This window comes from Pygocentrus nattereri, chromosome 5 (genome assembly GCF_015220715.1).
Source record: "Pygocentrus nattereri isolate fPygNat1 chromosome 5, fPygNat1.pri, whole genome shotgun sequence".
NCBI classification, from domain to species: domain Eukaryota; kingdom Metazoa; phylum Chordata; class Actinopteri; order Characiformes; family Serrasalmidae; genus Pygocentrus; species Pygocentrus nattereri.
Window position 1 is genome coordinate 32168420 of NC_051215.1, and position 27186 is coordinate 32195605.

The 27186-nt window shown below is 39.5% G+C and overlaps 1 protein-coding gene across 2 annotated transcripts in view; it reads left to right on the forward strand.

Annotated features, from left to right (window-relative positions):
- The window catches only part of lingo2b (leucine rich repeat and Ig domain containing 2b), a 44401-nt gene that overhangs the window by 448 nt on the left and 16767 nt on the right, over positions 1-27186 (forward strand). For both annotated transcript variants that reach the window (XM_037538277.1, XM_017690399.2), the window contains exon 1: positions 1-80. This exon is cut by the window's left edge. In XM_037538277.1, the coding sequence (XP_037394174.1) occupies positions 59-80 (22 nt within the window). In that variant the 5' untranslated portion in view covers positions 1-58. The remainder of the gene's footprint in view (positions 81-27186) is intronic.

Here is a 27186-nt window from a genome sequence, read left to right on the forward strand (position 1 = left end):
CTCTCTCCTTCTCTCCGGGCTGATCACTAAGACGCTGACCGCAGGGAGGCTGATCCTTATGGCAAGAGCCGCAGCCACAGGTAACCAGCACGCACGCACACATACTGCCTGCTATCAGCACTCGTGTACAGATTCAGCAGACTGTGTCATCTGTGTTGTTAAGTGCTTTGGCTCTGAGTCAAAAAGACGCAGAAAGTGTGTGTCTCTGTGCCGTTGAGTGTGTGCTTGTGACAGAGATAGTGAGTGCGCTACAGACTGTACGTGCATGGCAGGTACAGGAGCAGATCAGAGGTGTGTGTGTGTGTGTGTGTGTTGTGAGTCATAAAGGAGGATGTGGTGATGTATTCTGCCTGTAGCTTCAGAGAGAGATGCAGCAGATTCCCACAGCGCACAGAGTCCTCTCCTGCTGCGCTTTGAGAAATAAGAAAGAGGAGTGGGAAGTGTGTGTGTATGTGTCATTGTATGTATTGGTGCATACTTGCTTATGCAAGAAAAATCTAAGGTGTTGAGAAAGTGGATGTTGTATTTAAAAGCTATAAAAACTCAAATATTGTGTGTGTGTGTGTGTGTGTGGGGGGGGGGGTTATGGGGATGGGGGTGGGTTACTGGTGTGTACCTGTATAAGTACATGAGAAAATCCACAGTATTGAGAAAGCAGATATTTCTCATGTGTGTGTGTGTGTGTGTGTGTGTGTAGGTTTGGGATGTAACAGAATACAAGTATTGGGAATATGTATTCAGAATACAGAAATTAAGTACATGTAATAAGTCAATTTAGTACATTAAGAATTCAGAATGCAGATACTTTTAAATTTTTTTGGAAAATATTTTACCGAATAAATACAATACAGTATTTTACCCCAAAACAGTCCTCAAAAGAACCTGTTTATTAACTACTTTTGAAATCAGTGAATGGCATGTAGAAAATATGCTTATTAGATGAACTCATAAGGGCTGTAATTACCAGCTTCTGTACAAACACCGAAGTTCCTAAAGCCTGAGTAGACTGATGAACTAATGTGTTGAGACAGATATTAACCTCAGCATTACTGAGCTGTTTTGAGAGATGATCAAGCTGAGACTCTCCTCACTAGTGGGCATTGTGAGTGATAAGTTCTGCACTGGGGCTGTGCTGGACACTAATGCTTGGGGCATTATAACATTATAATGATTTTTGTTCCTGTTTGTGTGTATGTGTGTGTGTGTGTGTGTGTGTGTACAGGGACCACCACTCATTTATTTAGTTTCCACTCCAAATAAGCTTTAAGTCCAAGTTATCAATTTTTAGAAGAGATTAGATATAAGATAATGCTTGCATAAAGAAGGGTAAAGGCAAAGAAAAAGAAGTAAAATAAACAGAAGTTCCTAAAACTTATGTTCAAAAGACCACTAGATTATTATAGACAAAATGGGACTCCTGGTACACCACCAAAACTGGCACCATCAGATAATCAGTACTTAAAGCTTTCATCTTTGAGAGAGAGGAGAAAATCAAGCTCCACTGTTTGTTTCAGGTCTGAAAAAATCCACAGGTCTTTCTGTCCATCCTTCCACTGTGAGAGGACAACTCAACACTATGTGTTGAAAAAATGAAAAAGAAGCTGGTGTTCTCAGAACAATGGACTGTCCACTGCAAAGTCAAGACTATAACATAACTCAATATGTGTGGGAATATTTGGATCTGGAGAAGCAGAAAATACAACCAGCTTCTAAAACTGAACTTTGAAACTGTGGAAAAATTTCCCCTGCGTATGTCTGAGAGCAAGTGTTTTGAAAAGAATGGAAGCTGTAATAAAGGTAAAGGGTGGATAGACTAAATATAGAGAAAATATATACTTCTGTTAAATATATGTTTCCTGTTTTTTTTATTATTAAATAAATGAAGAGTGGTCTCTGACTTTTGCACAGTATTAATTTATATATATATATATATATATATATATATATATGTATAATGTGTGTATGTATATATACATCTAGTGGTTATAATATGGATATTTCTTTTAAAAAAAAGCTATGAGGACTGTGTATGCATTTAGTTTGTGCACTAGTGTGTGTAAGTGTGTCACGGACAAGTGTGTCACAGACTGACCTGATAGTTCCTTCACCTGCCAAGTGCGACGGTTAGGTGTCAGTGTTGATATGGCTGTGTTGGCCAGCTTTCTCTCTGTGAGCGATAGAGGCAGCACAAGCCATCTCCTCTGAAGCTCAGCCTTCTCCTCTCTGTCTCTCTCTCTCTCTCTCTCTCTCTCTCTCTCTCTCTCTCTCTCTCTCTCTCTCTCTCTTTCTCTCTCTCTCTCTCTCTCTCTCTCTCTCTCTCTCTCTCTCTCTCTCTCTCTCTCTTTCTCTCTCTCTATCTGTGTCTCTCTCTCGTCCACTTTCTGAGAGACCAGAGGTGGAGGGACAGTGATGGATGCTGTTCCCCCATAAAGAGTACAAAGTCTGCTTTTCAGGAGGACGAGGGGGGACAGGTCTGCTCTGTCGGGGAGAGAAGAGAAAAGCGGCCCCTCTGAATGCCCTGCCCCAGTCAGAAACAGGCTGGAGAGTGAATGAGAAAATGCTTTAGAGAATGAATGAGTGTGTAAAGCTCATTATTCACCCCGGCGCAATTCCTAGTAACGAAGGTGTGTGGGCTGATCATGCTTATTTATTTTAAACCTTTATAGAGTGAGTTATGAGCTCAGCAGATCGCCCAGATGTCGAAGAACGTAATCAGAGTCAGAGAAGGAACGAGAGAAAATGAGGGGAAGGGAAAGGGCAGAGTGAGTGAAGATTTGCAGGAGACAGGAATTTAGATTTTCACAGCTTCTAATGAAGTCAGATGAGTGACATTCTGTAATGTAATATTATGTGTGCATATGATTTCCATGTGAATGTAAAGTCTCTTTTTCTTTGTCTCTTTATAGACGATCATGAAGAGTAAAAAAGTAGTCTTACAACACAAAGCACTTAAAAACAAAACAGGTGTTGTGCACATGTGTACTGTTAAATCAGTTCCACTCTCAAAAGTGCAGTGTTAATTAACAGCACACTTTTCGTGTCAACACTGATTTAACACATTTGGCGTCAGGCTACAAGAGCGCAGTGTTACACTAGAACACACATTAATTAGAACAATGGTGTTAAAACATGTGAACACAGTGTCTGTGTTAAATAACACCCTGGCCACATGAAAAGGAAACACAAAATGCGTTGTCCTTTACTTAAGTCTGTTGTTTTTAACTCATCTGTTTTGAGAGTGTAGAGGTAAGGTAAACTTGGTTTGACTCAGTTAGAGTGACATTAACTCTATTATTATTACTCTGTTAGGGGTTAAAAGTGCAACCAACTTCTAAGACTGAACTTTGCGAAGGAAATTCAAGTTCAAATGAAAAAAAACTCAAAAGTCCTCCAAAAAGAATGGAAGCTGTAACAAAGATCAAGGGTGTTCACACCAAATGCTGAAAAAAAATGTAATCATATTCAATTATATTATAAATGTGATATAATATTTAATTACTTTTTAAAAATTTGCACAACAACTCTACTATGGGCATTTTAATGTGTAGCATTCAGACGGGGGTATGTATCAGTCCTGATTTTAGTCCTAATCCTGGGCTCAGCCAAGTCCTTCACTCTCAGAAATAAAGGTACTAAACTGTCACTGGGGCAGTGCCCCTCTTGTCACTGGAGTGGTACCATAAGGGGACATCTCAGTTCCTTTAGTCAGGGAACGTAAGTCTACTGTAATCCATTGAAATAATATTGAAATAATATTGAAATATTGAATATAATATTGAAACTCCACACACCCCGTCTAATCCTGTGTTAAACAATAGAATATAAAAATGTACAAATATGTATTTTTCTCCTGGGAAAAATATATTTAAGGTACACAACTGGACCTTAAAACCACTGTTGTACCTTTGAGGGAACACTTTGAGTTTGCATCTTGATAAAAATGTACCCGCACAGAACCTAGCAGTTTAGCTTCAGTATTGTGCTACAGTACTCATTATTTGCAATTATGCATAATTGCGCTTCATTAAAGTCATTTTTACCTTATTAGCTCATGGCTGCATTAAGCATGAGTTGGTCCCTTTCCACAGTAGACATACAATGTCATTTCCAGCTATTTGGTGGTCCCTCAGTTGGGCTATGCATTTTTTTAGTTGATAATATTGATGGAATATATTATTTATTATATATTAAATAAAACTGTTCAATTGTTGTTTAAGTGCTATTTTGTATTGGTTTTGATGAAGAAAACTGTGCTGTTCAGTTTATCTCAGCACAGTTTCAGTTACAGTTTGGATCATGACACTGTGCACCAGCAGTTTCACTCAGAAAAGCATTACGGCACAGAAGGAAAAAAAAATGGCCTTAAGCATAAATTATTGTGGTATCTTATGGACGTGATACATATGAAAATTTAGGTGGCTGCAAGATGCAGAAAACCCTCATCTTGTATTCCTACTTTCTTCTGGTGAGCAAAATCAGTGAATGTGTTGCGAGAATGGAAGATAAAAGAGTGAGTGAGAGCTACATGTATGCGCACATGGATGTGTGAAAGTGCGAGACAGTCTGTGAGAGAAACCATTGTACATTGTTTAAAAATAAAGGCCTACAGTGTTTTCAAGGAGGCTCTCTTCTAGGGCTCTCATCACCGCAGCTCACACTTAGAGGCTCAGCCTGTTTAGAAGAGTTCTTGGATCGGGGAGCGAAGCTCGTTTGTCTATCAATCAAGTCTGATCTTCTCTAAGACTCAGTCTGCCTACTACTAATGCGTATTTAATGTTTATTGCCGAACCCCTTAAGAGGATGATCAATCAATAACATCATGTTGGCTGTAACAGCATTGACCATCATTTCATCAGAGCTGTTATAGAGAAAAGGTGCTCTTTACGTTCTTTATTAACCACACTTTCAGCTATGGGTTATCAGATAGCCATTTTACTCTATGTTGTATGTTAATATGAAAACCAATGATATTTTAAATATTTCCACAAATTGTAAGAGCATAAATCACTGGCCTTATTTAACATCACAGTACAATGTCAAATTAGCATCAGAATGCAAATGAATTCTGGACACTGCTGTTAGAGGAAGAGAGTTGTTGTTGGAACCAATCACAAACCAAAGAACTTGGTATTCACTGTTTGGTATTCACCAGTTTAGCTAATTGCATGCTAGTCCACATATCAATGAAATGGTGGCCACAAACACTGAGTAATGGCCCTCGGGGGTTTGTTAAGCACCAGGCTGAGCTCCAGCAGCAAAGCTAATAAGTCTGACAGTTGAACTGACTGGCGTTTGATACAAGAAATCTAACTACAAGTCTAGGCTATTCTCCAAATTACACGCTGCACCGTCAGAAGTGGGATTGTACCTGTCAGTGTGCTATCAGAGCTTTGTGTTTGGTATGTGCGGTGGAGGCTGGGTAGGGGGGTTTGATACATGAGGCCTTTGACTAACTCCAGTTTGCTGTCAAATTTGATGTTCATTTGGGGTTTCGACAACTTTGTAGTGTGAAGTGAGAAATATTTATATAGTCAAATATTTAAGTTTGTAAATTCTGACCTTTACATCTCAAGAATCCGGCCAGAAGGCCACTAGGAGAACTGCGGTGAAATGTCTAGGTTTTCTCTTCGGCAGTGTGCACAGCATTGTGTATGTGGACCATTCTACTGAATTAGTTTAAACTGCAGATGCACAAAAAATAAAATAAAATAAAATAAAAGCAATTAAGTATTTAGACCTTAGATATTGACAAGAATTATGTTCTGATTAATTTCATCCCAAGGCATTAATTGACAGTAGTAAAATAAATATATGCAAAATCATCATTTATAGAGTACTTTCTATTTGGAGGTGGCTGCCACAAACCCTACATTTTTGTATTTTTTTGTGGGGTTTTTTAATATTTTTAAAAGATTTTTGTTTTATTTGAAGGTGAAGTTGAAAGATTTTAAATAATTGTCAGTTTCATTTTTAAATAAAAAACGAACAAATATGCCGTCTCAAGTTTTCATGTCACTACCGAAACAGAAGTTTTAGTCCATAGGCGGAGCCTTATTTTAGCCACACCCCTGCATTTTAGGGCAGGAAGTAAGACTGCATGCCTGTGCCTCAAGGCCACATGGTGAGTTACATGCCATTGTTTTGAAGTAAATGTGTCACAAAGTCTGACAGTCAGTATGCCACATTAAGAACTGTCACTACTTAAACGCATAGTTTCTGCAATTAAGAAAAGATTTTTGTGGTTTAATTAAAAATATTATGATTTGATGTGTGTACAACTGTACACAGCTGTGTTTGTTAGTCAGGTACTGACCAGAGTTTTCGATTTAGCTCAAAATGAGCTAAATTTGTCAGTACCGAAACATTTTGTAAAGTTTTGGTAAAATTATGATTGTTCTCAATCATTTGTTTTCATATAATAAACTGTATTTCATAGTTAAGGTTTTGAGTCACTCAAAGTGAAAGAATATTAGTGAAAAGTCCAAGCCCGAAATATATTTTCAGCTCTGACTTTGAACAAGTTTGGTAGAATGAGCCGTGTACATGTGAGATTTTCTATTGTGCTGTGCAGTAGAAGCTTTGTTTCTCTCACAAAGCATCCTCAGTTTTTGAGCACTGCTCTGTCATATGGCATCACAGCTCAGTAAAAAACAAAACCTTTGGATTGGGTCTGACTGAGCATGTGTTTGTTCCTTTTAATTAGACTTCCTTTCAAAGCACAGACGGTACACGTCCACCTCTGCTGGCCCTGGTGGCCTCCAGGAGCTTCTTAAGTGTTCCCGAGGGGGATGGCATGAGCAGTGACAGGCCTTTTAACAAAATTTATTCGCACTTTCGGTACAATGATTCATCTTTTTAATGGCCAATTTTCAAAACTCTTTATTACTTTCCAATATTTCCCCTCTGATACGTTTTTACCCATGGCAATCTATGCCAGCACCCCTGTGGCCACGAATAAATTGCAGTTGTGATCTCTCTATGAATGGGCCTCAACGGTTCAGAGAGCCCGGCAACCTTACTTCTGCATGCAGTGCACACTCCCTCACTGCCTCCAAGCACACGAGGAGCTCAGTGTAATCATTAGTGTATTTGTTACTGTGACCGCTGTTTCTTTGCACAGCTCTGCACAGGCATATGAGTGCAGGTATTTGTTATTCCTGCTGGCTTGTTAGTTTGTTTGGGAACAAACTGCTCTCCGAAGAGTCCAGGCCCGATAACTGTCCCACTCACAATCTGCATTGTGTGCATGTATTAGCATACATCAGCCGACAAACTGAATATGTATGTGAGGATGTGTGCGGGTCTGTCTGTCAGGGCTGGCGTGTGCACGCGCGTGGCAGAAGCAGTCCGAAATCCATTTGCTTGAGCTTCTATTAAACTACTTTGTGACGGTTCAGCCAAAGCACGTCCACTACGTGCCAGAAAAGTCTCCAAACATTTAATAGCTTTATTTATTTTGCTTGGCCAGGAGAGGTCTATAGTCAGAGTTTTATTGAATAGCCTATGAACTACTGGTCCTAGAGTGCTGAAACATTACAAACCACATTTCTTTAGACGTTTTTTAGTTACTCATACTGCCTGGTTTTAGACTTTGAGCTCCACTGATGTAATTTTTGCTATGATTATTTAAGATAATGATTGAATAATCACAGAAAAAAATAGCTTAATGTTGTGGTGGGTCTTAATAGCTTCATTCTTTTTTATTTTGTTACTTTTAATGTTAAATTACTCTTTTTAAAATCCCACTGTCCACAATTCACTGCATACGAATTCATGATGGAAATTTGTATGTTTCAATTTGTATATTGCAAGGGTCTGATTTACTAAAAGAGGTACTATGTCCGGCTCATCAGATGCTCGCAGATTAAGACCCAAGGCGGAGCTTTACTTGAGGCTAAGGGATTCATACAACAATTAAGGTCAAAAGAGTCCAAAGTCAGAATCAGAACCATGTACAAAAATTCAAAACAACAATGACAGAACAAAATGGAAAAGGCAAAAATCAGGTCAGGAAAAGGCCAAGGTCATACATGGGTAATCAGCAATACCAAGAACGCTTGGTAACTGGAGATGTTAGCAATACTCTGCAATTGGCTAAACTAAAGCCTGGGTTTATATACTACCTAATTGATTACATGTAATAACAAACAGGTGAGGCATTAAAAGTGAAGGATGTGGATCATAGAAAATATCATCTTTTGGGTGACCGAGACAAAGGCAGAGACATAGATTCTTCCAGAGACCCATGGGAGATGTAGTTCTCTTCACAGTCCATGTGTACTACAGAATACACTGGTTGCAATGATCAGACAGAAGGAACATCCTCGGCAGTAGGTGTGACACAGTAATTACTGACAGTATACCGACACTTTGTGCTAGTGGGGATGGTCAATTTAGCAGCTTAGCTACTATAACTACCATGTAAATGAACACAGGCACAACTTTGTAATTAACCTAAGACTATTAAAAAATAGTTTTACTCATTGAGAAAGTATGTGATTATTTCAACATAATGAGTAATTCTTTTCAGAAAATAAGACTTATGTTTTGAAACATTTGTGTTCATTTTGGCTAGTGTGATGAGCTGAGCTTGAATTGTGTGCAGAGTGCATCTGGAAACTGAATGAGTGCATCCTGATCATTTGGGAATTGTATGATTTTGAACCTCTTAGCTACATGCAGCCATTCTGCAAAACAGCCTGTCATTTACTTATACTATATTTCCAAAAGTATTCACTCATCCATCCAAATCATTGATTTCAGGTGTTCCAATCACTTCCATGGCCACAGGTGTATAAAACCAAGCACCTAGGCATGCAGACTGCTTCCACAAACATTTGTGAAAGAATGGGTCGCTCTCAGGAGCTCAGTGAATTCCAGCATGGTACTGTGATAGTCTATGAAGTCCAGTCGTGAGATTTCCTCACTACTAAATATTCCACCGTCAACTGTCAGTGGTATTATAACAAAGTGGAAGTGATTGGGAACGACAGCAACTCAGCCAAGACGTAGTAGGCCACATAAAATGATAGAGCGGGGTCAGTGGATGCTGAGGCACATAGTGAGCAGAGGTTGCCAACTTTCTGCAGAGTCAATCGCTACAAACCTCCAAACTTCATGTGGCCTTTAGATTAGCTCAAGAACAGTGTAGAGAGCTTCATGGAATGAATTTCCATGTCCGAGCAGCTGCATCCAAGCCTTACATCAGCAAGTGCAATGCAAAGCGTCAATTGCAGTGGTGTATAAAGCGCCGCCACTGGACTCTAGAGCAGTGGAGACGTGTTCTCTGGAGTGATGTTTCATGATCATGCTTCTCTATCTGGCAATCCTATGGATGAATCTGAGTTTGGTGCTTGCCAGGAGAACGGTACTTGTCTGACTTCATTGTGCCAAGTGAAAAGTTTGGTGGTTTGGATTATGGTGTGGGATTATTTTTCAGGAGTTGGGCTCGGACCCTTAATTCCAGTGAAAGGAACTCTTAATGCTTCAGCAGACCAAGAGATTTTGAACAATTTCATGCTCCCAACTTTGTGGGAACAGTTTGGGGATGGCCCCTTCCTGTTCCAACATGACTGTGCACCAGTGCACAAAGCAAGGTCCATAAAGACATGGATGAGTAAGTTTGGTGTGGAAGAACTTGACTGGCCTGCACAGATGCTTGACCTCAACCCAATAGAACACCTTTGGGATGAATTAGAGCTGAGACTGTGAGCCAGGCCTTCTTGTCCAACGTCAGTGTCTGACCTCACTGATGCGCTTCTGGAAGAATGGTCAAACATTCCCCATAAACACACTCCTAAACCTTGTGGAAAGCCTTCTCAGAAGAGTTGAAGCTGTTATAGCTGCAAAGGGTGGCCCAACATAATATTAAACCCATAATCCATAAATATTATGAATTAAGAATCGATGTCACTCAAGTTCATATGCGTGTGGAGCCAGGCGAGAGAATATTTTTGGAAATATAGTGTATATCCACCTATTCACTTGTGATTGCTTTTGAAAGAGGCACAATATACAACAGCCTTAGTCTTAGTCTTAAAGGTACAGAAACAAAAACAGCCTGTTTAACACTAAAGCAGGGGTGTTCAGTCCAGTGTGGCTTCAGGTTTTCATTCTAATAAAGCAGAGCACACACAATCAGCTGTTTAAAGACTGAGACTGACTGACCAAATGAGTGAAACCAGGTGTGCTTTTCTTGTTTAGAACGAAAACCTCCAACCATATCAGCCCTTTGTAGATAAGATTGGACACCCCTGTTCTAAGGGATAAAGATGAAAATGAAAATGCTCATGTAAAAATAAATTATGACCATTTTTACTACATAAAATGACAAAAGTGTTATAAGTGGACCTCAAGGGACAAAATAAAAAAAACTGATTTAGCATAGAAATTTTGAATATGTAGAGGAGGCAGAGTCATTTAACTCCATATCCACATCAGCATCATGTCTGAGTCATAGGACCAGAAGATAGGGGTGTCCAAGTGTCAGCCAGTCTCAATGTGAGCTTCTGGGATAAGGACATCCATAATTTTTACAGTTGTATTCAAAGGTTTAAATGCGCCCAGTCCCAGTTTTGCTGATTTTATAAGTGACAATTAGTGAACACAATTTGTATTTATTTGTTGACTTTAACATTGTTAACATTATTGAAAAAAATCAACTTTTGCACAGGCCACATTTTCAGATTTTCCCCCTGAATATATTCAGCAAATAAACATTGATTGTGCATTAAAATATACAAAGGTGTTCTCTGTAGAGAATGTGTTAACTTGTATATAATTTCACCAGGAGGGCCCAAATGTTTGCATTCTTTACTAGAGCTTTTGGAAAAAAATAGTAAGGTGACACTTTGGAAGCTCCAAATCGTAAAATATGTCAATTTTAATGTTGATCCCTTTTAACATTTGCGTTAAACACTGAGGCATCACGTTCACGTCCACAGAGCTACTATTTGTTCTGTTTAATTCTTCGGTTTGTTTGATGACTCTGTACTGAGGGATGGAGGGCTGCAGCAGGTGTGTGTGTTTTATCTGTGTGTGATGTGCTGTGCATGTACAGTGTCACTGAGCTTCCTTCATCAGGATTTTCAAAGGCAGTATTTGCTCTCGTCTAGGGTCTGTGCCAAAGCCACTTTAGGCCCATAATAGTAATGCACTGTGTGGCAGCCAATCCCAACTGCCCTTAACAGCATGGCCTTGCTCAAAGGCTGCTGTCATCTTAAGTTAATGCCCTCAATATGCCGAACAGGGGAAAAGGGAACGCCTTGCCAAGAGGCCTGTGCTGTTGGACTGTGTGGAAAAGAGAGCATGAGCAGAAATAGAAAAACAGACTGGTGACTGATGTGAACATGTGAGATGTGGAAGCACAGAATACATAGAATGATGTGTTATAATCATCATATTTACTCGTAGTATTGTTGTGTTTTTTATCTGTTAAAACAAATTAAAATGTAATTGGAACCATTTCAAGGCTAAATTTGTGTGTGCCATGTTGATGAGTATACTCTGATTTACTGTCATGTCGTATATAGCAGGTGTTGTATCACTGAAAAGTTAGTTTTAAAGGAGAAAACATTCAGAAAATGTGTGTTAGTATAGTGAGATTTTCTTCAAAGTAACGTTTAGTGTTGGCTTAGAACTACACACAGTTCCAACCTGAAGCCCAGCTGCTCATATTTGTTGATATAGTGTAGTGGGTAACACCTCTGCCTACTACAGTGTAAACTGCCTAGGCAAGCACTGTACCAAAAAGAGTCCTTGGTCAAGACTCCAAACACTGCTTTCGCCTACCTATGTAATAGTAAGACATCAAATAGTAAGTCACTCCAAATAAAAGTGTCTGTCAAATGTCATGAATGTAATTATTAGGAGCTATTTCTGTGACAAAAATGAATGCTGTTTTAAAAATTGCTGCTGAAAAAATGCACAGAAGTGTGTTCTCTGTAGAGGGTCGGTTAACTTATTCTCACTTTAACAAATCAACAAAATGTCATTTGACCAGGGTACCCAAACTTTTGCATGCAGCTGTATACATATATATATATATATATATATATATATATATATATGTGTGTGTGTGTGTGTGTGTGTGTGTGTGTGTGTGTGTGTGTGTAGGTGAGTGGGTGGGTGTTTGTGTACGATGAGGTGAGGGCTACTGCCTCTGCGTTGAGTTTCGCCTGCAGGGTTAATTAGCATTGCAGAGTTGATGTCTGGAGGCAGTCGGCGGCTCATCAAACCCTGCCTTTGCGTCTATCTCTCTCTCTCTATCTCTCTACTTCTCTGCCGCTTGTCTCTGTCTGCCTCTCTCTCTCTCAGTGTCTGTCTGTTTCTCTCTCTGTGTGTATGTGAGTGCTTTTTGACTGGAGGCATCTTCTGTAAACGCAGTAGAGAAAACAACAAGAAAGCTCAAATCTGAACAAGACTGTCCCCCCCCACCATACACACACTCCACACAAATATACAAGTTGATCATTGACGTACAGCGAGAGGGGAGAGTAAACCTGTTGGCCAAACATCAGTGTGTGACTGCTCACACATCAGTGTTATTAGTTGAGGCGGGCAGGCAGGTGGAGAGATGAATGAATCAGTGCGCCTGATTTTTTTTTTTGTCTGTCATCATTTCGCCTTCATCTTATTTTAGATTCAAGAAACATTTTGAGTTTTCCTTCTCTTCTTTGTTCTGTTTCTTAGCTTTGTTTCTTTATATATTAAATAATTCACCTTCTGCTTCTTTTGCCCCTCACCTGCTTTCCATCATTCCATATTTTCGTGCTTTTAATATTTTTGATTAATATATGAAAACGTTCCACCTGTTTTAGGCTTTGTTTGATTAGACTGGCCATATTTGCTCAGACTAATGGATGATGAATGGTTGACTCAGGGATGTTCTTCAGGGCTAAATTACATGGAAAATAATCAGCGTCAACATGCACAACCTACATGCATCAATATAAAGCAGGCCTACAAATAACAATCAGCCCCTGGATTAGTAATGAACACGTCAGAAACGGCCTAGAATGAGCCAGTCTGAGTTGGTGTTTCTGCCGTTACTAATCCGCAATGACAAATGTGAAAAGAGTTGCTGAGCCTGCAGCAACTTCAAGAATCAAAAAAGAGACTGCGCAGAAAAACAAATCATCAAATCAACCTGACTGGGGATTTAAGTATCCTCTGTGCAATCCGATACGTGTATACTTACATGGTTTTTGGATTTTATGTCTGTGCGTCAGTGTGTGTGATTGTTAGTGTTTTTAATCCCTCTGAGATGAAGAGCAGATGCTGACAGGCTGAATAAACGCTCACTGAATTAAGGCATTAGCAACTGAGCTCAGATTCCTTATTGGAGCCCATTAAGCGTTTGTATGCTCCATCAGGCCATTATCACAAATTCCCAGAGAGACAGAGGTAGAACAGCAGTGAAAGCAGAGCATTACATACATAGATGATCACACATACAAATTTTAGAGTCCAAACTTTAGTGTATAGCCACAGACATGTCTACCTCTATCAATCTATCTATTTATCTAGCTATCTGACATGGTACAGTCATTAAAGCAGACACCATCTTCCTCTTACACCACAAAAACTACATAGCAATACATACACAATTATGTACCCTTATTCTGAATGGCTGCTCTGAGTTGTGCCTCACTCTGAAGCAGAACAGCCTAGAAGCGTTAAGCTAAACTGCTGTAGGCTGAACAGATAGATATATGTAAATGTTTTTGGCATCACAAAAACAGTGAATTCAAAATAGGCTGTTTTTGCAGATTAGTCTCCATATATGAACTGTGTGGACTAAGCAGCAAATGATATGTTTTGAAACATTAACCGTGTTTACATACATTGGCGTCCTTTCCAGGGGAGTAATTATAAGGATAATGGAAAGTGACTCATGTGACAGAGGGTGACAGACATGAGGTGAGAGTATAGCTCTATTGTAGGCAAGAGAAGGAGCAACACTAGCTGTGCTCTTTACCTTTACCTTGTTCCACTTCTTTTATGCAGTGTTCATATAATCGGAAGGGTGCATAGCTTTTTAATAAATGTAATATTTAGGTTAACATTCATGCATATTTATGTATTTCAAGGAAGTAAAAACATCTAATAAACCTGGATATTTTTAATCGTTTATTAATTATTAATATTTGTAGTAATATAACCCAACATGTCACTAATTAAACCCATTAGAAATAGCTGACCATGATAGTGTTAATATGTCTTACTGTATCTCTCTTGAAGCTGGCTTGATCTGTAAACATGTTAGACCAACCACTGCATGTCCAGGTTTGGAATTCATATGATGAGATTAGATTGTTTCCGCTTCCTTTCCCACAGCTGCATGCCCTCGGACCCTCAAATCAAGCACTCAAACTTTCAACCCATAGCTATAGGTAGTGGTGTCAAAATATCAGATTCACGAGAAGAGCATGACTGAACGCAGCCAGCATCATCCACACGCAAAAACAACAGATAAGAGCATATACTTTGTGATGCTTCTCATGGGATGAAAACCATTATATGAATCATCTGCTCTGTAGTTTGTTACAGTAACACAACAAATTTGAAGGTGCCTATACACTACAAGTTGATAGAGTGTCAAAAACGCAGCTCATTTAAAGTAATTGAGTTAAAGGCACTGGGTTAACTCTGAAAACATATCCACAAAAATGTATCCGCTAGAAAACGTGTCTGAGCAGAGAAAAGATGCTCAGTTGATCCATCAAGCACCTAAAAGTTCAAAACATTTTAAATTTCTGACGTCAATGAAAACATGTGGGCGGATAAACACAGAAGTCTTATTTGGTTGTTTGAATTCAAACCATACAAACCCTATCCCTGCTCCAGCTGTGTTCTTAGACCAGCATGTATTTATGTCTGCTGCTCCTGCTTTGTATCGTGTGTAAGCACCCTCACTCTCTTTGATGACAGAGAAACAAAAATAAACAACAACAAAAACACATTATTCTCAGCACGTCTGTCTTGTTTTTCGACTGAAACCACTTGAACACATATCACATCATACCTGCGACCTCCAAAGTCATAAGTAGGAATCTCTGAGTGGGACTTGAAAGCAGCATTATGCTATTGTTTACATACTACATCAAACTCTTTAATTTCAAGGAAGTAAACAGAAACAAATTCAGTTTTCAGTGATCTAGGCCCGTTAATATAAAACACACCCAAAGTTAAGAAACAAAAAAGCCTCTTTCTGTTTCACTTATAACATCCACTTGTTAAAGCTGTACAATGTAGGTTTTGTTGTTAAAATCAAAAGAAGAAGCATTATTTAGCTAGGAGGAGAAAAACGTGATCAAATCTGGTGTGCATGCTGCTTCTGAGTCACCCTGTAAAGCCTGACGACTCCACTGAAAAGTCTCAGCTGGACTTTTTAGGCCCACACCAAATAACTTTATGTAGGCTATTAACGTGACATGTACAGGCATAAAAACACAGTCCGACTCAACGTTTAGGCGTCAAAAGCAAAATCAACATTAAGACTAATGAAGAAATGATGACAGTAGTAGATAATTCACTTACGTCTTTGGAAGACACATCCTTTGTCAAGTTCTCTTTGAAAACTCTTTCAACATGCTTGCAATCATCAGGTTCATCTCCTCAGGGAAGGAGTCTGAAGCACAACCGATGCCACAAAATGTTCTTCTTCACATTGCTTGCAATTACTCTTTTCCACTAAAGAGGTCTAAATCCCCAAAACTTACATCATGTAGCTATGAAAACTCATAAAACCAATAAGAGAGCACTCGTTTTCTGTGATATAAATGCCTCAGAGCCCACCCACATGCAGTACTGCTAGAACACTATATAACACCAAAGAGAACACAGCACACACAACACATGTTATTAAAGCATTCACTGGACGTCTCACCTGATCTCTGGGGACATATGAAACATACAGAGATGAGGAGCATGAGGTGAGGGGGCTTGACTGACAGCCAGGTTGCTATGGGCGCATAGCACCACAGGGTTTCTGTATTTTGACGCACGAGGAAGCGAATGTGTAATAACACAGAGATCAATAGCCGGAGTCAATAGCGCTCCAGTGGGCTGGATCAAGCCCCCATAGAGATCCTACAGCAGCCTGTCAGAGAGCATTACAGCCAGAGCACATGGGGCTCGTGTGCACCACCTAAACTGGGATATGTCTGTACGAAATGATCACTGAATGTAGTGCAGGATGTATCTCTGAATTAAACATGATGTGCAAAGACCCGGCAGGATCAAGGTCACGCCTGCGTGCGCACCCGTCACACGCACATACACACAAAAATACACACAGCATACGTTATTAATGTATACGCCTACTTTTGACTCTCACGCGCATCGTTCTTACTTTCCACCTCGCTAACAGTCACACAAAGGCACGCACACGCTGACACATGCACGCGCAAACGCCCTGTGGGAGATGGGTGTTTGGCTCTCAGTGACTGTGGTGGTTTCACTCAATGAAAAATGGATGAGACTAAAATTAGATCAACTAAAATTAGACAAAGTAAGAAAAACCACAGGCTTCAAAAGTCGAGCTCTTAGTAAGTGAGACTCTGTCACACATAGAGGTGATAAACACAGAGATGGAGCACAGATAGAGATATCTAGGTTTTTTTTTTCATCCATCTGCAACAAGATGAAAAAAAACCCTCCAATTTGGCTCCTAAAGCTTCAGCAGTGAGCAGAGGGAGAATCTTTTGACGCTTCTGTCAGTATTTTGACATCTTTGTAAGAGTAATCTTGATGGAGGAGTATGGGAGATGGTAGGAGTCCTGGAATATGCACACATATATGCTATGCACTCTGCTCAAATGTTGCACACATTGCCTACCATTTACCTGTTCACCAGCACATTATGTCCCATCCTCACAATTGTGATGAAAACATGAAAACTACTGCATCGCTGTTGTTGGAAGAAAACCTCATACCTCGTACATCGTAACTGCATGGGAGAAGGAAAAAACCTACTTTACTTATAATGTAAATCGATGGAACCAGGCGTTTTTCAAGTTATTTTGGGATGTTTCTTCTGGTCCATTCTTCATGAAATTTATACGCAATTGAAAGGAAAACAGGCATTTTTGTCAGGCAAATTATGTAAAAAACTGTGGAACAATAATACAAGGTTTTATTCCGACAGCTGCAATATATGGTACATCTAGTCTTATAAGGCTCTTGTATTGATATTTAAAATGATTGTACTGCCACATTCTCATCATGCTCAGAGGAGATGTGGGTTACACTTTCTTTTACAGTCCCTCAACTTCTAGGTATTAACCAGGTAACTATGACGTATGTGGCCAAAATTTTGTGGACACCCCCAATCATTGAGTTCTTGTGTTTCAGCCACACCCATTGCTAACAGGTGTATAAGATCAAGCACAGTCATATGATCTTCATAAACAAATACTGGCGGTAGAATGGATCATACTGGGCTCAGAGACATTAAAGGTGGCACTGTCGTAGGGTGGCAACTCTGCCACAAGTCAGTACATGAAATTTCTGCTTTGCTAGATCTGCATTTTAAGAGGTTATTGTGAAATAGAAGCATCTAGGAGTTGCAATACCTTAGCCACAAAATGGTAGACTATGCAAACTCACAGAGCAGTTCTGCTGAGTGCTAAAATTCATGGCACATAAAAATGACCTGTCCTTCATCGCATTTCTCACTGTAAAGTTTCACACTGCTTCTGGAAGAAACACCAGTAAACTGTACATCAGAAACTCCATGAAATTCCATGGCTAAGTAGCTGCACACAAATCTAAGATCCCTATGTACAATGCCAAGCATCAGATGGAGTGATTTAAAGCACTCCGCCGCTGGACTCTGCAGCAGTGAAAATGTGTTGACTGGAGTGATGAATCATGCTTCGCTCTCTTGCAGTCTGATGGACAAATCCTGGTTTGGTGGATACCATGCGAATGCTGCCTACTGTAACGCAGCAACATTAAAGTCTGGTGGAGGAGGAATAATGGTCCGGGGCTTTTTTTCAGGATTCAAGCTTGACTCCTTAGCTCCAGTGAAGGGTAATGTTAATGCTACATCATACAAAGATATTTTAGACAAATACTTTGTGGCAGCAGTTTGGGGAAAACCCTTTCCTGTTCCAGCATGACTGTGCCCCAGTGCATGAAGCAAAGTCCATAAAGACATGGTTTGACAAGTTTGGCATGGAGGAACTCCAGTGGCCTGCACAGAGCCCTGACCTCAACTCCACTGAACATCTTTAGGATGAATTGAACAGTTGATTGCAAGCCAGGCCCTCTCATTCAACATCGGCGCCTGGCACCACTAATGCTCCTTTCACTGAATGGGAAAAATTTCCCACAGACACTCCAAAATCCTGTGGAAAGCTTTCTCAGAAGAGTGGAGGCTGTTATAGCAGCAAAGTGGGAAAATGGGATGTCAAGCAAGGTTGGTGTGATGGTCCTATGTTCACATACTGTTGGTCATATAGTGTGGTAGATTGTGTAGAAAGTTATTTGGTGGTCACATAATTATATGTTGAACTAACATATGATAGGTCTTCTAAATATAGAAGATAGTCTGACCAAGTTACAATGATATGCCCCAAGAGTAAAACTGTGGGCAATATCAGATTAGTTTCTAAAAATAAGATCATTTCAAAGTTTTCTTACGTACAGTTAAACTGTCTGAAGCTTGAACAGGATAACCCAGTAGAAACTATTTTCAGCAGAGTTGTGACCAACTTTTATTTTGAGTTTGTAAAGCTCAAGAGATATTAATATGTTTCCTACTAAACAGTAAGCTACAAATTTAATTATAGGTTGTGTTCCTTTTATACAAAATGAACCAGAGCCATTTACTTCCAGCATGCACCTGAGAAAGATTATATCTGCATCAAAGCTCTATAAAAGGAAATCAGAAAAAAAGTGTAATACAGATACAGCTGCCATATTTGGTATATATGTTTTTTACAGGGTTTACTGTTGGTATTCTCATAAAATTGTACAGATCTGAATTGTGGGATAACACAGTGATTGAGATTTTAAGCCTTTTAGTGGCCTTATATATTCTTATACTCCCTTTTCATATGTTAAGTGGGACAGAGGTGAATTCACTTTGCTGATATGTAAGAAGTGCACATTAAATCATTTAGAAGTATCAGTAAGATGAAGAAAAACCCTCCAATTTTTTGCTTCTTAAAGCTCCAGCAGCAAGCAGAGAGAAGCTTTAGATTGACACTTCCGTCAGTATTTGACATCTCTGTAGGAGTGATTTTGATGGAAGAGTATAGGAGCTGGCATTGAAATGTACAAATGCACATGATGCTGTGGATAACTTGCTGCTCACATAGCCTACAGTTATTCTGTATTATTTGGTAAATTTATTTTAGAGAGTTTGTTATTGATAATTGAATAGAATTGTGTATTTGTGACTGGTGGGATAACACAGTGGCACATATTTACACACACACACACACACACACACACACAAACATTTTCTAAACTGCTTATCCTTCTGGGACTTGGGGGGGGGTTTGTACTGGAGCCTATCTCAGTAGTCATCAGGCAGTAGGCAGGATACACCCTGGACAGGTCGCCAGTCCATCACAGGGCAGACACACAGACATACAGTGGGTTGCAAAAGTATTCAGCCCCCTTGAACTTTTCAACCTTTTGCCACATTTCAGGCTTCAAACATAAAGATATGAAATTGTAATTTTTTGTGAAGAATCAACAACAAGTGGGACACAATTGTGAAGTGGAACGAAATTTATTGGATATTTTAAACTTTTTTTAGAAATAAAAAACTGAAAAGTGGGGCGTGCAATATTATTCGGCCCCTTTACTTTCAGTGCAGCAAACTCACTCCAGAAGTTCAGTGAGGATCTCTGAATGATCCAATGTTGACCTAAATGACTGATGATGATAAATAGAATCCACCTGTGTGTAATCAAGTCTCCGTATAAATGCACCTGCTCTGTGATAGTCTCAGAGTTCTGTTTAAAGCGCAGAGAGCATCATGAAGACCAAGGAACACACCAGGCAGGTCCGAGATACTGTTGTGGAGAGGTTTAAAGCCGGATTTGGATAGAAAAAGATTTCCCAAGCTTTAAACATCTCAAGGAGCACTGTGCAAGCGATCATATTGAAATGGAAGGAGCATCAGACCACTGCAAATCTACCAAGACCTGGCCGTCCCTCTAAACTTTCAGCTCAAACAAGGAGAAGACTGATCATAGATGCAGCCAAGAGGCCCATGATCACTCTGGATGAACTGCAGAGATCTACAGCTGAGGTGGGAGACTTTGTCCATAGGACAACGATCAGTGGTACACTGCACAAATCTGGGGTTTATGGAAGAGTGGCAAGAAAAAGCCATTTCTCAAAGATATCCATAAAAAGTCTCATTTAATGTTTGCCACAAGCCACCTGGGAGACACACCAAACATGTGGAAGAAGGTGCTCTGGTCAGATGAAACCAAAATCGAACTTATGTTTGGCGTAAAAGCAATACAGCTCATCACCCTGAACACACCATCCCCACTGTCAAACATGGTGGTGGCAGCATCATGGTTTGGGCCTGCTTTTCTTCAGCAGGGACAGGGAAGATGGTTAATATTGATGGGAAGATGGATGGAGCCAAATACAGGACCATTCTGGAAGAAAACCTGTTGGAGTCTGCAAAAGACCTGAGACTGGGACGGAGATTTATCTTCCAACAAGACAATGATCCAAAACATAAAGCAACATCTACAATGGAATGGTTCACAAATAAACGTATCCAGGTGTTAGAATGGCCAAGTCAAAGTCCAGACCTGAATCCAATCGAGAATCTGTGGAAAGAGCTGAAAACTGCTGTTCACAAACGCTCTCCATCCAACTTCACTGAGCTCGAGCTGTTTTGCAAGGAAGAATGGGCAAAAATTTCAGTCTCTCGATGTGCAAGACTGACAGAGACGTACCCCAAGCCACTTGCAGCTGTAATCACAGCAAAAGGTGGCGCTACAAAGTATTAAAGCAAGGGGGCTGAATAATATTGCACGCCCCACTTTTCAGTTTTTTATTTCTAAAAAAAGTTTAAAATATCCAACAAATTTCGTTCCACTTCACGATTGTGTCCCACTTGTTGTTGACTCTTCACAAAAAATGTCAATTTCATATCTTTATGTTTGAAGCCTGAAATGTGGCAAAAGGTTGAAAAGTTCAAGGGGGCTGAATACTTTTGCAACCCACTGTAGATATCCACACATTTACACCACATTTACACCAAGGGGCAATTTAGTCTGTCCAGTTGGCCTGACTGCATGTCTTTGGAAAGTGGGAGGAAACCAAAGTACTCAGAGGAAACCCATGCAGACATGGGGAGAACATGCAAACTCAATGCAGAAAGGACCCTGGTCGCCCTGCCGGTGAACTGAACCCAGGCCCTTTCCATCATTGTATCAGCATGGTGCCCCAGTGTTTTACATCGTGCACAATTCAGTTATTTTTATCATTATGCATTTTTATATTTATTGTTTAAGTGAATTTAATTGGATGCAGCTCAGTTCTGTAGTTTCCTACAAGCCACAACTATGACCCAGCTTATGTTTTCATTCACACACCCCCGATTTCTAAAGCTTTTCTATGACTTAATGAATTCCCTTGTGTCGTTATACTCTCCTTCCATATTGTTGCTGTCCAAAAAATACCATGCTTCTCCATTTTTGTCTACATTATTTAAAGAAAGCAGTTGTCCTTTACATTGTGTTTACATTTCTTGATTAATGGACGAATAGAAATGTTCCAAAATCACTTAGAAAGCATCCTTTACAGTAACTTACAAAAAAGTTAAGACTATGGCCTTCTGTAATGTTGCCCTTGTTTTGTTTTGTTTTTTTTAGACAGTGACTACATTCTGAGTGGGACAGAGGTCAGTTTTGCGTAAGACGTGCACATTAAGCCTTTTGGAAGTCTCAGTGAGATGAAGAAAACCCTGCCATATTGCCTGCTAAAGCTCAAGCAGCAAGCAGAGAGAATCTTTAGATTGACTGTCAGTATTTGATGTCTCTGTAAGAGTGACCTTAATGGAGGAGCAAAGGATATAGTAGGAGTTGTGGTATATGTAAAAATGGATTTTTCTGTGTGTATGAGAGAAGGAGAGTAAGATAAAGAGCGAGGGAACCTGTGTGCCTAGGTATTCTCTGATATAATGGAGCTGATCCCAGCTCTCTATGAGTGTGCTGTGTATGATGATTTATTGATTAACTTCGACGTCTAAAGCGCCTCTTCTTGATCCAGTCAACTTTGGGCTGAATTACATCAGTGCTCATTTGCTCTCCAGCTGAGGCTGCTGTCGTCAGAGCGGCCTTAAGCTTCTAGTGGATTGAATTGAATTATTAACTCATTAAAACTTAATAAACTCCTCCGGTGAGCAGGACTGCTCTCTCTAACGAACCGCAACCCTCCCCCAGTCCATATACCCCCCAACCCCCCTAACCCCACCTCCCACACTATCACTAGACATGCTCTCTCAGTCTTCATTCTGACACCAACACTGGCAGGCAGGCTTCAGACGCGCAGCAGGCGAAGTGGCCATAACCGTGAATGAGACCGAACTGTGTGAAGCCTCACCAATGCTTTCCTGTCTCTCATAGACACATACACACACACAAGGCCAATCTCACTCTCCCTCAGAAGCCGATATGGTGACAAATGCCATGGCGTCCGCTGATATTGATTTGAAAGGAAAGCCCACTACTGCGCTTACTAATCGCTCAGAGTTGTCGAATGGAAAGCCAGCTGAGTTCATGTCTGAGTACAGTCTCTACTGTCTGGATTAAAGATGTGAAACAGTCTTCACAATCCCTGCTGCTGTATGAACATTTCTTTAATGTATGGACATTTTTAATAGATTGCTGGTGTCTGCTGCTTGCACTATATAAATGCACATAGTGCTGTGTATACTGCTCAGAAGCATCGCACGCATTGCCTATAATTTCTCTGTCTTTACCTGGTTGTTATACACATGATGAATTATACACTTGGCACAGCTATTTCACCCCTTAAACCAGCTAGAGCCTGTGTGTGAATCAAGCATCAGTTCCTCACGCTTATAATGTACATATTGCTGTTGTCGGAACAAAACCTTGTATCTTCAAAATGTTAACTTTACAGGAGAAGGAAAAACATACTTTATATAAGTATATAAGTCAGTGTAGGTCTACATAACTCTATATAGGTCAATGGAACCAGATTTCTTCCCACGTAACTTTGGACCATTTCTTTCAGTCCATTCATCATGAAATTTAAACATGATGTAAAGAGCAACATGTTTTTTCATATTATGACAAAAACTGAAAAACAACAAAAATGGAGATACAAGATTTTGTCCAGACAGCAGCAATTTAAAGCTGCATAATGTAAGTACTGATAACACTTTGTGCGGATGGTACCCTGTAGATGCTTTGTACACCATTCAACTAAATATCTATTAAATGCAACTGAACTTGAAGTTGAGTGTGTCGAATTCTATCAAATCTGTCCCTAACACTAAACCTAACCCTAACCCTTACCTCAACGCAAAACTTATACCTACTCCTAAACCTAACCCTAACCATAATGTTATTGATTAACTGAATAACACCAGAAATGTTGTTAATTACAACCCCTATTCCAATGAAGTTGGGACATTGTGTAAAACATAAATAAAAACAGAATATGATGATTTGCAAATCATTTTCAACCTATATTCAATTGAATACACTACAAAGACAAGATATTTAATGTTCAAACGGATAAACTTTATTATTTTTTGCAAATATTCACTCATTTTGAATTTGATGCCTGCTACACATTCCAAAGAAGTTGGGACAGGGGCATGTTTACCACTGTGTTACATCACCTTTCCTTTTAACAACACTCAATAAGCGTTTGGGAACTGAGGACACTAATTGTTGAAGCTTTGTAGGTGGAATTCTCTCCCATTCTTGCTTGATGTACAACTTTAGCTGTTCAACAGTCCGGAGTCTCCATTGTCGTATTTTGTGCTTCATAATGTGCCACACATTTTCAATGGGAGACAGGTCTGGACTGCAGGCAGGCCAGTCTAGTACCCGCACTCTTTTACTGCGAAGCCATGCTGTTGTAACACGTGCAGAATGTGGCTTGGCATTGTCTTGCTGAAATAAGCAGGACGTCCCTGAAAAAGACGTTGCTTGGATGGCAGCATATGTTGCTCCAAAACCTGTATGTACCTTTCAGCATTAATGCTGCCTTCACAGATGTGCAAGTTACCCATGCCATGGGCACTAACACACCCCCATACCATCAGAGATGCTGTCTTTTGAGCTTTGTGCTGATAACAATCCGGACAGTCCTTTTCCTCTTTGGCCCAGAGGACACGATGTCCATGATTTCCAAAAACAATCTGAAATGTGGACTCGTCAGACCACAGGACACTTTTCCACTTTTTCCGGGCCCAGAGAAGCTGGCGGCGTTTCTGGGTGTTGTTGATATATGGCTTTCGCTTTGCATGGCAGAGTTTTAACTTGCATTTGTAGATGGAGCGACAAACTGTGTTCACTGACGATGGTTTTCTGAAGTGTTCCTGAGCCCATGTGGTAATATCTGTTACAGAATGATGTGGGTTTTTAATGCAATGCCGCCTGAGGGATCGAAGGTCACGGGCATTCAATGTTGGTTTTCTGCCTTGCCGCTTACTTGCAGAGATTTCTCCAGATTCTATTAATCTTTTGATGATATTATGGACTGTAGATGATTAAATCCCTAAATTCCTTGCAATTGCATGTTGAGAAACGTTGTTCTTAAACTGTTGGACTATTTGCTCACGCAGTTGTTCACATCCTTGCTTGTGAACAACTGAGCCTTTCAGGGATGCTCCCTTTATACCCAATCATGACACTCACCTGTTTCCAATTAAGTTCACCCGTGGAATGTTCCAAACAGGTGTTTTTTGAGCATTCCTCAACTTTCCCAGTCTTTTGTTGCCCCTGTCCCAACTTCTTTGGAACGTGTTGTGTTGTAGTCATTCAAAATGAGTGTATATTTGCAAAAACAATAAAGTTGTAGCGTATTCAATTGAATACATGTTGAAAAGGATTTGCAAATCATTGTATTCTGTTTTTATTTATGTTTCACACAACGTCCCAACTTCATTGGAATTGTGGTTGTACTTAGGTATCTATAGATCATCTTTATGGGACCATTTAAATAAAGGGTGACCAGATTTTTTTCTGTTAAAATTGAAAGAAGTAGTCTTGGTGTTGTTGAGTCAGGGGGAAAAATAGTCCCCATATAAAGCATAAAATAATCATTTAAAACTGATATTTTCATTATACATCAATGCCACATGCACAGGCTGAAGAAACGCTCTTGCAAAGCACTCAGAAACATTACATTTATCTGCTTTTGTGGGTCTGAAGCACAACCAATGTTACAAAATTTTCTTCCACATATTGCATGTCATTACACATTTACACCAGAGAGGTCTCCAAATCCCCAAAACTTACACAGTGTAGCTTTAAATTTTATAGTTATTGATTGATAAGTAAAAACATCACAATAAGGGGTTCAACCGTCTCTGCTACTTGGCTTTGAAGAGTATTGCATTGTTATTATATATTTTATACTTTATATTTGTGTATGTCATCCATGCTCTACAATACAGCTCTTTAATAAATTAAATATTGATTAACTTAGCAGTAAGTAGTTAATTATTACTTTTTCTATTATTAGCTTTTTTCTATTATTTGTTTTTCATTATTCCTCACTATAATAAATAACATTGTCGCTAAAGTATAATACACTAGTAACTGTTCTTATTCATTATCCATAATGCTACTAATCAATGCTACTAGCATTGATTAGTAGCATTATGGATAATGAATACTAAAATATAGTATCTCTATGCTGCTGTGGGTCACCCTGTAAAGCCTGAAAGAATAATTTAAAAGTCAGAGTTTTTGGACCGCATCATCTTGTAACATCCTCCTGTAACGCGTGTGGGCTCAAAAAGAAGGTCAACATGATATTTAGGTCTTAAATGCAAAATCAGCAACATACTGATGAAGATACGATGACAATAATTGATAAATCACTTACATCCTCAAAAGACACGTCCTTCACCCAGTTTTGACTGACCTCTTTTTAAATATTCTTTCAACACACACACTATTATCAGAAGTCCAAAGCATAGCCACTGTTAAAAAATGTTCTTCAAAATGTTGCATGCAATTATACATTTCCACCAGAGAGGTCTCCAAATCTCCAAAAACTACATAGTGTAGCTTTAAGCTTTACCTAGCTAAAACTCTGTGCTTAATTAAAACATAGATAAGTATTAAGTCAATTAAGGGAACCATAGACATGTAGTTAACACAGGGGTCAATGATTGGTTATTAAATTATTACACTTTAACCAACATAATATTATAACACTTTACTATAGCAAAGAGTAATTAATGATGATCCACTATGGTAACACTTGATTACTTACTGCTTATTTATATGTACTTAAATATTACCTTATATTATGTCTTTGTGTACTCTCCAGATAGCGTACCTGACATGGCTAATAAAGGATTCTGAATTTAAGTCCAGTGGTTTAGTGGCTTAATGGATTCCAGTGTGTCAGTATGCCCCCTTTTCATAAATGCGACGAATGATCATTTACTTCACCACAGTGTGAACCAAATTGTATATTAAATCATTCATCATGTTTTAAGGAAAAATTCAATAATCTGCAATTGGTCCAAGACTATTCAAGAGGCTGATGGAGTGAAAAATTATTCTAACATTTCAAAACTGATGCAATCAGCTGTGATATTTTTCTACATGGTATGCACCCTGTTGTCTGTATTTCAGCTGTAGATCCTCCTCATAGATTTTTGCAGCCTTGCACAATGGTGCTGGATCGCTCTCACTCACAGATAAGTGCCTCATTCTTTAATCACTGTTATGATCACTGAGGTCTGCCATTCCTCTTTATGGCCATTCAGAAGCAATAAAGAAAGCGTAATGCTGTGCAAGTCCTCCAAGTGAATGCAGCACTCTACAAAAACAGGCCTATTTTTGAGGCACTGGACGTTCCCTGTCACAACTGAAATTTCTTTTGACATGCCCAAATTGACTAATACTTGCACTGTATTGGGAAGAAATTGCAAAGAAATAGATAATCATGCAGTAGATGGTTTTCTCCCATCTCATAATT